Here is a 15,513-nt window from a genome sequence, read left to right on the forward strand (position 1 = left end):
ACCACCCGGAAGTAAGTTTTTGGCTCCCATTTCGAATCGCGAAAGCGATGGATGCTTAATTTTTGCAGCAAATTTTATTTTGTAACATGTCAGACAGAAGAAAAAGTAAGAGAAGGTCTAGTTTAGCAGCCAGTAGGATCCAACTTCAGTATGAAAAGGCAAAAATTAGTTCATCTGGAGGTAAGAGAATTCCTCTTCAAGAAGTTCTTGGCTTGCAAAGAACACCTGGCCCCAAGACCATAAACTGAGAATAGACTTAAGTCAAAATTTTGATTTTTAATATCTTGAGTTTTATTTAATGTATTTGCTAAAAAAATTTGCAATTTTATGTAACATTTAAATTCAAATATATAATAAAAATTTTGTTTCATTATCAAAATTATTTCAAAAGTTATATTGGTTTGAAATTTTGACTTAAGTCTGTTCTCAGTTTATGGTCTTGGGGCCAGGTCCAGCACAATCTCTTGATTAAGGTTGTTCAAAATAGCTTGATAAAGCTATTTATGTGCATTTTTTCCCCCAGAAAAATGGTTTTGTAAGAAATAGACAAAAAAAAGTTGCAATGATTTGACTACTCATATATGTACTATGGGCTATCAAAACAACAACCGATATCAAAGATAGTTCTAACATTGCAGCATTTGAATAGGCCTACTTTTAAGCAAAAGATGAATTTCCATTGAATGGAAATTCATCTTTTGCTTAAAACTATTCAAATGCTGCAATGGCATTGTTTGAGTAACTGTATGCTACATAGTTAGAATTAGCTGCAATAACGTAGCCCTCTCCAATTTTTTTTAATCTGATATTTTCAAGAGAGGGCTACAATTCCACTGCATCTCCGTAATGGTGCAAATTTATTTTTTAGATATGGGCGACTGCAGGCAAAATAAATTGTTTTTGCATTCAACTTATTTCCAATAAGACGGATATTTTATTCACTATCAACATCATAGCCCTTTATAAGCGAAAACCAAGTAAAATAAATCTGCGTGTTTACCAGTCGTTCTCCTCAGAAGTCATGACAGTTCTCGCGTGATGTACAGAGACTTGCGCTTGAAATTTAGAATCACTTGATAAAGTAAATGTCGGTGTTGATAAATGTTTGTGTTGTATGATATCATTAAACATTGATAAATAAAAGCATTCCATGTGATAATCTTTTCATAAACAGTGATATTTATGCTTAAAATAAGGAAAATCCTAACCGATCCGCTCCCCTAGATCCCGAATTCTCATTGGTTGTCCCAAAATAAAATCGATCAAGGTCAGTAAACATGGCGGATAAATTCAAGTTGTGATGTTGACATACACGAAAAATAACCGATATACGGATTGTTCTGTATATTTTTGGATCAATTCATGTCTTACATAACTACATTTTATGAGTTCAGGTAAGATATATGTTAATAAAATACCCACTTACTGATAATCTGAGCCGAAATCTGTGCGGTAGTGAATCACTCCCGCACTTGCACCATTACGGAGATCCTAGGGAGTTGTAGCCCTCTCCAAAAAAAAAAAAAAATCGGAGAGGGCTACATTATTGCAGCTAAGTTAGAATAATCTAACTGTGTCTCGGGACAAGCCCTCACCACAGTTAGAATACATCCCATATACTTGCAATGTAGCAAGTCGGAGTGGATCCACTCTGAAATGATTTTGAAGAATACAAAAGGAGTTGCACTGAAAATAACTACCAAATTAATCATAACAAACCTTTTTGAGACAGTATATGTCTTTTAACCTAAAAAATAATCCATATAAATACGAAAATTCAAATCATTTTCTCAACGTTTTTTCCTTGCTTCAAATTTAACGCCATGTTGACAATCTGAACTCTCTGGATTGTTCATAGAAAATGTACAGAGTACGAGTTATCGCCTGTGTTTATTTTGCAACATTGCCAATACACAGAACGAATTCTATCGTTAAACCGGGTCCGTAGGACAATATCATTTTAACGATAGAACGTTCTATCTATATAGTACTACACTTTACCTTGTGTGCGTTGAGGCATGGATAAGTATGATTGCTTCTAATTGTACTGAATTATTACCAATTATCAATTATGTTGTTGACCATAATTGGCCTCTTTTTATAATTTCAGTAAAGAAGTAACTGTATCAATTGCTTTATAGCCCCAAAACTTTTAGAACTTTGAGTGCAAAGTTTCTTAAGGAGGCGCAATTTGATGAGTGATTTTTACATGCATTATTTGCAGAAGAGTTCAAGGTTGAATATTATCACTGCACCAAGGTGCGAGTTTTTGTGCATGCTGAGAAAATAACACATTTAAGAAAAAAGTGTGATAAATGGCTAAAACAAGCTATTCTGAATAGCTTAATAAAGCTATTTAGCTAAATCAAGCTATATAGCTAAATCAAGAGATTGTGCACGGTCAAGCTAACTACATTTTTTATACAGACAAAAGAATACAGAAATATTTAGTTTTAACTTAGATCCACTTCTTCAATCCACACGAGACATTTGGAACGTCTAGACTGTGAAGTCACATTGAAAGTTAGAACTTTGCATTTCCAAAAAGTTTGAAAAGGGCAAAATTTAACAAAGAATGTTTAATTTACTATCTATCTGCAATATTCATAGCTGCAGAAGTATGGCATTATGGTTTTATATTTTAGTCTTTGACCTTAACGCTACAGATCCCGTAATGCAAATATGGTGCAATTTACGTCGCAAGATTTTCTGCACAAGGTTAGAGAGAATTTCTACTTTTTCCAGCATTGATCAATCAACTATGTTTCACTCCCTGTTTGCGTAATACTTTATTCTAGTAGATCACCTCAATGTAAATATAAAAAATAAACAACAATGTTAAAAAGTTCACTGGGAAATCTACTTGGTTGTTTTACATGTTCAAATCTACTGAGAAGCCCTTTGGGCTTCACAGGATTGGATCATGTGACCAACCAAGTTCATTTCCCAGTGAACTTTTTGACAATGATAATGTGACTTTTACATGTATCTTATCAGCATGATCAGCTTAGCTCAATAGATAAAATACCTGTACATGGATTTAACTGTTCCATGTAGTCTGTAAGGTATTATCCAAGGAGAAAAGCCCATCTCTAATGGATTCAAAACTTTCACTTTTAGCTGTTCTGTTCTTTCCATTTTCTGTTCCGTTTTCCCCATTTTATTTAGCAAAACCTCACCACTGGTAAGAGAGACCAGAAATGCCAGGTCAAAAATGTATGAAAAGGAAGAGTTGGTTGTTATAAAATATTAAATATATTTGACAGTGAAACCAATAGATATGTCGTCTATATGATGTCCACCTCTTGATCCATGAATAGATCCACCACAGGTGAAAATGATTATGTTTTGTCTAATATACTCAAGACCATCAGTGATAAACTCAAAGAGTTAAAGACAAAAATTCATCTTTAAACTCTGACTTTATTAATCTAGCTTAAAACATGATGCAATATACAATTCTGTAAACTTCCAGTTAATTAGACAAGCTTTGCAAGTAAAAGCACAGAAACTTTTAAATACTATGGATAAAATATCTAAATATGCTGTAAATATTAAATAGTTCATTTTGGATAAGTAAAAATATACCAATCAAAGAAACAAATCAGTTCCACAAGTAGATCCCTAGTCCTGCCCATGGAGTGTGAAGACAGGCCCTTTTTGAACCTGCACACAACTGGCTTCTTCAGTCCAACTTCTTGTTACTCATAAAATGTGTTGTTTTTTACAGAGCTTTACAAGATAATAAGTCCAGATAAAACAGATGAAGAACGTTTAGCTGCCTTACACAGAACCTGCTTGGAGGTTTGTGAAGACTTACGACAAACTTCCACTATTGCAGTACTAACATTTCTTATACTGTATTGTTCTGTATTTATTAAGTAGTCTCTTTTTAAATTGTAGTATACACTGCAGAAATTAGAGGAGGAAAATCCAAACTTAGAAGGACTTGAAGATTTAAAGAAAACATGTAAGATGTATATACCATAAGTACAGGGTATGTTAATGTACAGTACATGTAGGACTAAGTAAACAGGTGAAATGCAAATCAATGACTGTACCTGTAAACTGTAAGTACTTTAATAATGTAAGACTAATGGGCACAATGTAAATCACTTACTATACTGATAAGAATCAGGATATTGTTAATCAATCATTAAGCACATTAACAATACCGGTAATCAGCTGCATTTCAAGATTTCATTTCTTAATTTCTAAAAAAAAAAAAAATAAAAATAAAATAAAATAAAATAAACTGATTGCAATTATATCATTCAAGATACAAACATTATATACATACATATTACAGTGCTGGACCAAGGACTTAGAAAGATATCTGAATTGGAAGAAAACGGAAGTTTTAAACAAGCTTGTAATAATGACAGGCAAGTAAGATTATTAGTTCTTCTGAACTGAAGGCTCAATGATCTAATGCTGAGGCCATTTGTACATGATATGCTTTTTGGACTGTGGGATATTTCTCAAGAACCCCTTGTCCAATTTTTATTTTAATTTATCACAGAGTATCCTTGAGCCAAGGGCTTTCTTTTGTACTAAAAAGATGAATATGACCCTGTAATGAGTTCTTTTGATTTTGTAAGTCCGGAAGAAAATGAAACACTGTAGAATCAATTAAACAAAAAAAAAAATTATTTACAGAACAAATAAATGAATAAACAAAAAAAAAAACAATAGCACAAATAACTTACATACACCCCACTCGCAAACACACACACAGAGAAAGAAAGAAAAGCAACGTAATACAGAAATAACTGACACAATTAACACACAAACAATGAACTTACCGGTAATACTGTGTGTCAGAAACAAATATCTAAACAAAACTTGTTTAATGAAAACAGCAACATTTGTATTAAACGACAATTAATTCCAAGTTGTTGGAATTCCAATTCCAAGTTGTTTAAAAAAGTTCAAAGTAGAAATTATCCTTTAAATACTTTTCACTGTCATATAATTTTAGAAAAAGTTTATTTACTAAACCAAATTGGGAGTTTGTCTGACGCCTGTTCACTTTATTAACACCACTGGGCTTCCGTTCACCATACAAAGTTCACTGACATTCCAGTCCTGGACTCACAGGCCTCCCACTGATAAAGTCGTACCGGTATTCATCTACCCTTCAGTTAGATGGACATTATGCTTCTCCCATTAGTTGCAATCACACAATTCCACCGTAGCCACACCACATGCTCCGGTCCTAAACACAAACAGACCAATCACCATCTCAAGTCCTTAGCCCCTAGCCCCTGGTATACTCTATGCCCTATGCACTAAAATAAAATGACTTTTCTAGACTACTGACTACTAAAGTACAGAAATAACCAGACCACCTAATATAAAATAAATATACAGACATAAAGTAACGAACTCCTATAAATAGTTACAAATAATACTAGCATACCGGCTGGAGAAAACAGAAATGACCGTTCCCCTGCTACCGGTTCCAGACTAATTTCTGAAATTCACCATTAATGAGAACGTCCATGGTGACCAAAACTGTATACATGGACAACGCCTCTTTCACTGCCACAAGTCTCTATTGTTCTGACCCAACCAGTTTTCTAAATTTAACTTATATATGCACACTCAAAACTATGGATACACCTAACGACAAAACTCATAGGGAAAACACAAAACCAAACATAATATTAGCCAAACAAAAGCCAACTTCATCACAGACCCTTAAACAAGAGGAGATAATTAGGGAAATATAAAACAAGGAGTGCTAACAATTTCTAAGAAGCAAGGGACTGATTATCACCAAACTTGTATGTAAGGATGAGGATATATTATAAGTTAAAAATTGTTCAAGGCATCATTCCTAGGGCAAAGATTGTGGTCTCAAGTTCACTCTAAAATTGACCTAAAATGATATTTTGTTTAAAATTTGATAACTTTCATACAATGATGACTAGAATCATCAAATCTTGTCAGTTTATGCATCTTTGGACCTCAGGATATATCCAACCAAAACTAGGTCCGGTGACTTGCTATTTGAATTTTGCAGCTATTCATTTTCAAATGGTTTAAGATGCATATCTTGGACATTGTGAAGCTTAGAATCCACAAACCTTGTCAATTGATGGATCTTTGGGCCTTGGAATGTCAACTTAAAAGTAGATCGTACTGACCTATTTTCTGGATTTTAAAGCTACTTATTCCAAAACATTTCAGCTAAATAATTAAAATACTATGGGGCAATCATCAATCTTTATCAGTTGATGCATCTTGGGGCCTCTTGGTTTGTTAACTAAAAAACTGGTCACAGTGATCTACTTTCTGACTTTTCTGGCTTTTCATTTCAACATTTTTTAAATGTATTTTGGACATTACGATCTGTAGGTCACTAAACCTAAATAAACATAGTGATCATCTTGGGGGGATGTGTCAATTTAAAAGTAGGTCACAGTGACCTACTTTTTTAATTTAATCATTATTAATCGTCAAATCTTTTAAGCTTGGATATTAAGAGGCCTGGATCATCCAACCTTGTAAGCTGATGTGCCTTTGGGCCTTACAGTGGGTTACAGTGACCTACGTATTTGAATTTGATCATTATTGTCAAATCTTTTTTACTTGAAAACCAGGAGGCTCATGATAATGAAATCTTAACAGTTGATGTATCCTAGGGCCTCGGAATATGTTGACCAAAAAGTAGGTCACAGTAACCTATTTTTTAAAATTTTATAGCTATTATTTTCAAAATAGTTTTAGTAGTTTTAATTGCATATATTAAACACTGTGAAGCTTAGGATCATCAAACCTTGTTGGTTGATGCAAATTTAGACCAGGATGTTTCAAATAAAAAGTAGGTCACTGTGACCTACTTTCTAAACTTTAGGGCTATTCATTTTCATAACTTTTTAATGAAATATTGTGGATACTAAGATGCTTTGAATCATTCAAGTGTCATTGACCTTAAAGAAGGTCATGGTAACCAACTTTCTGATTTCATGGCTTAACATTTTGAAATCTTTTATGCAATATATTTTGAGCACTATGACATGTTAGGTCACCAAACTTAGAAAGTTGATGCACAATGTGTCAACACAAGATTATGTTTACAGTGATCTACTTTTTAAATTTTATCATTCTCTGTTAATTTTTTTTTTTTGCCTGGGTACTTAAAATACTCGGATCATCAAACTTTATTAGTTGCTGGGCTTTGGGGCCTTAGAATATGTTTAACTGAAAATTAGGTCAAATTGACACTGTTTTGCAATTTATAAAAAAGCATTCTAGGCCCTTGGGCCTTTCGTTTTCAATGCTTAAAGATTTCAATACTGTATAAAGCAACAAATTTAGCAAAAGAATTAATCATGAAATTAGGTTTGATAAATTTAAGTATTTTATTAAAATTAATTTAAATACGTCTATATTTTTTGATGTAGTGAATTTATTTCTTGTTTTCAGAATTTTGACAGAGAACCCCCATAATTTGGAAATGGATGAAATAATTGAAGCCTTAATCAGCTACAACAAAAAGTATGTGAAAAATCCTCCTCCTCATTTAATTAATTTAATTTTGACAATTTTTTCATTGAAGAGTATTCAAGACCCTTATCAAAATAGAAGATGGTTAACACATACATGTTAACTTTACTGCTTTATGCAAAAATCTACGGCTTTTTACTCCATCATCTCCTACTGCTTTTATTCAAAAATCTACTCTCTGTCTCTCTCTCTAAAACACATAGTTTTAATTCAATGTAAAATGTTGTAAAAGGTAAAAACAAATTTAAAAATCTACCTCTTTTCTTAAAAAAAACAAACCATTTTTGGTTCAATTGGGTGGACATTTTTTGAAACCACTTAGTCATTAAATCTTGTGGTTTTTAAGCTATCATGTGATTTGAACTTGGAGCATAAAACTCTTTTTCATACCAATGTTAACGTGAATTTTAAGCAAATGTTTGACAATGACAGGTACACACATTACATTGGTTACGATAAATTTTGTCGAGATCCCCCCCCCCCCCAAGAAAAGGAGAGAGAGAGTATTGTAGAATCTTGAAAACTTTTGACTTTGTTCATAAATGCAAAAGAGGGAATCAGCATTCATTACTTTTGCTTTTGGTCATCATGGGGAAAAAAAATACAGACTAGTTTTTGATACATGTATGAATTGTATAATGACATTTAAATTAACATTGACATTGCTTCTAGGTTATACCAACAAAGATCACTAATTAAAAGTCTAAAGCAGCTACTCAAAGTTATAGTGATGAGTATGAAAAATACTTATTCGCACAATTTTTGTAAATGGTGTTTTTGTCTACTTCATTGCAGTTGATATTTGATATTAATTATTGTAGTTGTCATCTAGGGCCATATTTACATATACATATACATGTATATGGAAGAATTAAACACTGGATGCAATGTTACTGCTTTTGAAGTCTCATAAATCTCCCTCTTTTTCATCACAGTAGGTTAATATGTATGATTAACAAGAAAACTCTGTTATATAGTACAAGAAAACTCTATTATATAATACAAATACAATCAATAAAGTATGTATGTACATGCTCTGCCATCAAAAATATAATGAGTTCTTCATAGAAATTTCCTGCTTTTGTACACTGTACTTTGACTTCATTTGATATCAATCTTGTCAAATTATTTCTCATGCATGTAGGTCATCATTTACTTCCTGTGAAAAAAAAGCATATTATTAGCACAATTTTGTCAGGAATTGGTTTATTTTGAGTAAATTCTCTGAATAACTTCATTATTTCAGTGATTTACTGAAACCAAACATAAAAATACTGCATTATTTTGTGTGTTGTAGACTAGAGGAAGAAACAGACCAATGGGAGAGTTTATTGAGAGACTCAAACAAAGCTGTGTCAGACATGGAAGCCCAGTAAGTCACATTAATAGGGATGGGTATTGCCAAAATATTTTGTATCATGATATATCACGATTTTTTCCAAAAATATCATGATATTTTTACACATAAATTTACTATGATTTTCAACGAATTTCCTTAAATTTCTTAAAATTTTATAGTGTGAAAACATGTTAAGTTTGCTTTTTTCATTTTTATTAATATATTAATAAAGCATGTTTGGATGCTAGGATGCCATTCTCTTACTGTTTTACAACATTTTTTACAATTCCTGTAATTGTAATTCAAGAGTTTGAACACAAAAAATAATTATTTTCAGAATTTTTGATTACATTCTTATACCAGTATACCGATAAAATCACACATTGCAAGCTCGTGCATTTGTACAGCTAATATTTACCAATATAAGTTCAGTAACTCTATAATACTGTATAAAGTTGGATTGAAATTCTGAAATCTGTAATGAAGTGTTAAGTTTTCCACTATACTGTATAAAAGTTGTGATCGAAATTCTGAAATCTGTAATGAAATTTTTTTGAAGCAGAGGTTGTTTAGACTGAATTGCTACTGTATGTTAATATTAGCATTATACATTAGAGAGTATTAGTTTATCTGAAAATTATATAAATATCTGATTTCAAGTAAATTTTTGGCTACAGTGAATCAAATAGTGTGGAATTTCTACATAGGAAACCAGATAAGTTATCTCCCTTAACATGGAGGGAGGTAGATCAAGCTAAAGCTGCCCAGTATTTACCTGACCCTCTAGACGTCAGCCTCTGTAACAAACTGGAGAGGACAGTAGAGGAGGTCAACAAAACAGTGAGTTTATGTCTACTGTTTGTTTTGTTCCTGTGAATCATCTTTATTATATTGTGAAAAAATAGGATATTGAATATACATGTAAATGAAAACAAAAATAAGAAAATAAGAAAGGCTAAATAATGTATGAATTCTAATCTAAGATTCAAAGTTAAAGACATTTTGCACTTTTTTTGTGTGTGTAATTTAATGTGTTGCCTATGTCCCACCAAAACATATCAATTTTGTACAATTTGAAGGGAAGTTATCTTTTTTTTTCACTAAATGACAGAAAATTAAATTATAAGGAATAACTTTAATAGTTACTCACTTTATACTTGTATTACCTGGGTTGGAACAGTTTATGTTTTTTTATAACGTGTATAAACCGCTTCGCAGCTTAAATTGTGGAAACTGTCCCAACTCATGTTATACAGTATGACTTGGGTAACTAGTAAATTCATTCCTCAAATATATGTACAAAATTTCCCCGTGGCTCTGACATCATAAAGACATAGCCACTTTAGTGTTAAATCCAGACCCTAAAAAGGGCATGGTAATCCAATTATCAAAAGGGCACTTTATGCCGCGACAAGTTTTCATGAGGGCACTTTTTTAACGTCTTTGAAATTATAAATATTTTCTTTATCATGTTTATGTACTTAAATTATTATTTTAATACTGAAATCTTTAGTTATACGAGTATCTAAAAGAAAAATTTATAAATCTGTCAGCTTAATTCATTTAATACACACTGAGAGGGCAATTATTGCCAAAATTTAAATTCAAATTATTTAATCAAGAAATTAGTATGGTTATCAAGGTTATGCTTAAAAAGTAATAGGTGTAAATCTTTTTGTCACTTGCTCAAAAATTATTTTAGTTTGGGGTATGAATTTTTTTCCTTAACTTTAATATTGTTATTTGTATATGAGGTAAATAAGAGAACAAAATTGCAAAAGGGGGATGGGCTACTTGGATAATAAATGTAGAGGGCATTCTCTTTATTTTGAAAATAATCTACCAACAAAATCAAGTGAAAACTGATCATACCAAAAAATTAAACTTGAAATAATATATAAATTGGTTAAAACTTTTTTTTCTGGCTTAGAAACATTGAGCCTCTGGGTGTCAACTCAAAAAGTTAGAACACAATCATTGAACATGTTGAAAGAAACTAACTTCATACTTTGTTGTTTCCTAGCCCATTTCACACATATAATATTCAGTTTTTTTGGTACTGTACATTGTAAGTTGTCTTAATTCATCAGCAGTTTTATTTTTCACATTTCTTCATCAACTCTGTTTTTTCTACTTTCAATTTAAAAAAAAAAAAACGATCCTGATTTAAAATGTGTAACATTTTAATTTACAAATTAATCTATCTGTGACATTGGGCTAATTCTTGCATAATCAATGCAATCAAATGATATTTTCTCGTGTTATCTCTTATATACCCTAACAGCCTGAGGCATGTTACCTGGCCAGGTGGCTGTGTGCGTTCAAGCGAGAAGTGATTTCCTGTCCTGAATTCACACCTTTGCGTGCATTAAATAAACAAAGGGGCTAATCAGCATGCACTGAATAAACAAAGCCACTAGTCCATCTTGCCTCTGCTAGGCATATTTACTTATTTTTGCAAGGAAAAAAGGGCATGGCGCTGGAAAAAAGGGCATGGCGCCGAGAAAAAAGGGCATGGCGCCGCGCCATGCTAGTTTGCTTTAGATTTAACACTACACTTTTTCAAGGTGACATATTTTGGTAAAGCCCATGTCACACCAGGACTGCTTTCCCAGAGTTGGCAAGGCATTGTTAAAATTCTGAGATAACCATGGAATATCAGGAAAATCTAATGAAATTTTCAAAAGATAAAGATGTCACAGCCTCCTAATGGCAACCAAAGCATTTCTATGGAGCTCATCTGGCATGCTACTACATTCCTGCAGAGTTCTAACTGACAATTGACTGCACTCATACTGAGTGCTTATTACAGGCTAGGAGTTGTCACTTAGCATTCACAATGTACACAATGCGCTGACTGCATGCACAAGACTTTCTTTCAATGCAATGACATCTCAAAGGACTCCAAAAGCTCTCTGCACCATTACCACTGTGTCTGTAATGGGATCATGTGTGTCGCTTGAGTGCACCAACAGAGCTTTATGGCACTGTTGGAGAGCTTACAGAGCTTTTAGGGTGACCCTGTGGCATTCTACTGTGTGTACATCAGAACAGAGAGTCATGGTGGGTACTTTATGCATGCTCAAAGTGTGCGCCATTGCATGGTGTTTTAGACAACCCAACAATGTCACCACTGAGTTCTTGTGGTGCTGTAGGAAACTCTACTGTGCTCACCCCTGCATACTGCTTTTTTCAACTTTTTCAACAAGCAGGATGGCAGTGAGAATGCAATCCTAGTGTGACAGGGGTTAAATTTCTCATATTAGGCTTAACTTTGTAAATGTATACATTTTTATCAACTTTTAAAGTCTTACTGTGATAGGGCAATTATTGCCATTACTGCATACTGTAAAATCACATATTTTGGAGGGGTCAAATTTTTGAGGTTTGTGGAAAAATATTGGTTCAATGGGATTTAATTTCATAGTTGAAGAAATGCAGCATTGTTACACTTGAAATTTTACATTTCCTGGAGGACATGAATTTGTGGGTCTTAATACCACGAAAACAACGAAAATTAACCCCCCCATCAAAAAATAGTGATTTCACAGAACATGCATTTATCTTTTTATCTCACCTGAGCCAAAAGCATGTACTATGTTTTGACATGAGAATTATTCAATATATTTACTGGTATATTGATAGTTTGGAGAAGAAAAAAATTCTGCTCATTTTTCCAGGTAGAAAAATTTGGCAAGACAGTTTCAGTTGTTCAGAATATTCAAATCCTGTGTGACAAAATGCTGAAAGAAAAGTCTGAAAAACTCAGTAAGTTTATTTAATATATGCGTGTTATGGAATATCTCCATGACAATCTAATTATTAGGTCGCCCTAGTCACTCAAAAGACCTATTCATAGCTGCCGTTTCCCATGCTGGTTTACACTGAAGTCCAACATTTTTTTACTCCATGCCCTGCTTATGGCTTTTGTTAAAAAATCTACTGCTTTTCAAAAAAATCTGTATATGATATTGATTGGATACTATTTAGAAAGCCACTGAATTATAAAAATCTTGTTGGTTTTTAAGATAGTTAAAATTTCAAAGTATGATTGCAAAGGAAATGTACATGTATTTGATAGATGTTATGAATACTTTAGTACATGTATAACAGTTTTTTTCCTTATATTTTCCAGAGGTAGACTCATTTAAAGACAACCATATGTTTACACCACGGACCTTAATCCAGAGAATCACTGGACTCCAGACTCCAAAGGCGTAAACCTGGAGGGAAAGACGGACAAGTCTGAACCATTTCTGAGATCTGAAGAGGGCAATGCTTAAAACACAGGCTGTGCTGTGAAAAAAAAGGATCAGAACATACTGATAAAGAATAAGTTTCTGACTAGTTTCTCTTTGCAATATAGCAAAACTACAAACTTTAATAATGATGGCAAGTTTATGTGTTGATGTGTGGACATATTTTAATTAAATAAGATTTGAAGTGTCCATGTATATGATTGTTATAAATTTAAACCATTTTAGTTTACAACTTTGTCAGAATGTAAATAAACATTGTATGTATATATGTATTTCACTGTTGTTACTTGTATTTTTGCACATCATTTGTATACACAGACATGCAACTAGAAATAATCTGGGAACTAGAATATTTTATGTGATAGATAGACAACACATTTAACAACACTAAAAAATGGTTAATAAAATCCTGTATTATACTTTCATGTAAATTACTTGAATTTTATTTTTTGAAAAATATTTGTTTAAAAACACTGTTACCCTCTGAATCCTGAAACCAGCCCCTCCAGCAGTAGAACTTAATAACGGTCAACATTGCTTGACGACAGGTGATATTCCAAAAAAAATATTGACTACATGGAATCTATGCGCCCGCGCTTCACCTTTATTTATATTTGTATAAAATATTCAGTATGTATAAATATTGCATGTAGTTGAGGGTAATGCTATATAAATATTGCATGTAGTTGAGTGTCAACATTGAAAATTTTCACCCCCCCAAAAAACAATGTCATCCGAGGCACAGCCAAGGTTGACAATGGTTCTAGAGGAGTGAAAATTTTCAATGTTACACTGAACTACATGCAATATTTATTATATTATACTGAATGTGTTGTACAAATACATACTACAGTGAATCTTTGCACCTCGGTTGACAATGGTTTTCGAAGGGTGAACATTTTCAATGTTACACTCAACTACATGCAATATCTATTATATTATACTGAATGTGTTATACATATTACAGTGAACCTTGGGCGCATAAATTCCGCGCAGTCAATATTCTTTGAAATATCACTCGTCAAGCAATGTTGACTGTTGCTATGCCGGAGGGCGTGGCTTCATTATTCAGCGGGTATTAGCGTTTTTTAACAAATGCTTCTCAACGAATCAGATTCAACTTATTACACTGAATGTTTTATACAAATGCATGTTACAGTGAATCGTAACAGCATATAAATGGTGAATCGTTTCTTTAGGAATCGGATTCAAGTAATTTATGTGAAAGTATAACGTATTGCCTTAATTTACCCTGATTTAGTGGTTAAGCCACTCATTGATTTACATATTACTGAAGTATACCGCTGATGTCTTACCTTGAAAGCAACCTTCGAAGTACAATATTCGTCTTGCCCTTTGGGGTTGGTGAATATTGTATCTCTAGACCTCAAAAAACAGCAATAACTATATAATATTTAACAGCAATAGATGGATATGTGATATTGTGTTTATTGCTAACCTTCAGAGATAATGGCCACGTTTTGATCTTTGACTTCCAAATTTTATATAAACTTTAACCTTCCTTTCAATTTCACTTGATAAAATCAAGTTAACAGTCAGACTTGAGTTGTAGCGTTAACATAGAGAAAATACTATTAAATGTAAGTACTAGTATTTTATCAATATACACCTTTAAATGCAAATTTTTCTTTCAGATTTATATTAAACAAACAATTTCATGTTTAAATTCCAGTACATTGTGTTATAAGCAACAGGATTAAGGAGTAAAGAACCTCTGCTCAAAATTTTGCAAAAATAATAATCTTCCCAACACTGACTTTCATGAAGAACTGTAGCATTATGGAAAATCATATGAAGTAATCCAGTAATTACTTTTAGAGAAATGAATTTCAGGTCTGACCGTGGTATGAAGAAAGTTGACAAAGAGAATAGGCAAGAGCAATAATTTATTATCGCAGCATAATGTCAAAAATATGTGATGTACTGTAATAGAAAATGCCTGAATGAAGATACATCAGCAGGAGTTACTACCCTTCAATTTTTTAACTCTTACTTTACAATATTTTTTATTACACTCATTGAAAAACATTCTTTTGAAATATATTTTTCTACTGGGTATGAATTTAAATTAATAACAGTTTTTGCTAAAACCTTTAATTCATATAAAAAAACATAATAAAGCGCCGCTTTTCAGGTCAGAATATCACATTATTATCTGTGCTTGTAAAAAAAAAATGCATCCATCAGCAATAGTTGTCTTCTTTAAAATATTTGTTTCTAGGGGAAAAAAAGTTCTAAAAATAAGAATTCTACACAGGCAGGTGGTATCAGGCCTGGCCTGCCCCCTTTTTCCAAACAGAATGTTTTATTGTTAATTATTTTAGTATGAAAGGTTACCTTACCCAATTCCACCCCACTTTTTTATAGTATAGTAAAATC

At 32.6% G+C, this 15,513-nt stretch overlaps 1 protein-coding gene across 2 annotated transcripts; it reads left to right on the forward strand.

Annotated features, from left to right (window-relative positions):
* The first annotated feature begins 38 nt into the window (after positions 1-38).
* Positions 39-13,385, forward strand: LOC133173808 (uncharacterized). 2 transcript variants are annotated; one of them, XM_061308855.1, is made up of 9 exons: positions 39-180; positions 3,731-3,804; positions 3,904-3,970; positions 4,310-4,385; positions 7,435-7,506; positions 8,813-8,887; positions 9,532-9,694; positions 12,535-12,622; positions 12,990-13,385. In XM_061308855.1, exons 1-9 carry the CDS (start codon positions 87-89, stop codon positions 13,073-13,075), a joined length of 795 nt encoding a protein of 264 aa, XP_061164839.1. In that variant the 5' UTR covers positions 39-86; the 3' UTR covers positions 13,076-13,385. The 2 variants fall into 2 exon arrangements, with proteins under 2 accessions (XP_061164839.1, XP_061164840.1); XM_061308856.1 differs by having other exon boundaries at positions 9,562-9,694.
* The last annotated feature ends 2,128 nt before the right edge of the window (positions 13,386-15,513 follow it).

Source organism: Saccostrea echinata, unplaced genomic scaffold (genome assembly GCF_033153115.1).
Source record: "Saccostrea echinata isolate AGI-Se365-2 ecotype Australia unplaced genomic scaffold, CSIRO_AGI_Sech_v1 ptg000056l, whole genome shotgun sequence".
NCBI classification, from domain to species: Eukaryota; Metazoa; Mollusca; class Bivalvia; order Ostreida; family Ostreidae; genus Saccostrea; species Saccostrea echinata.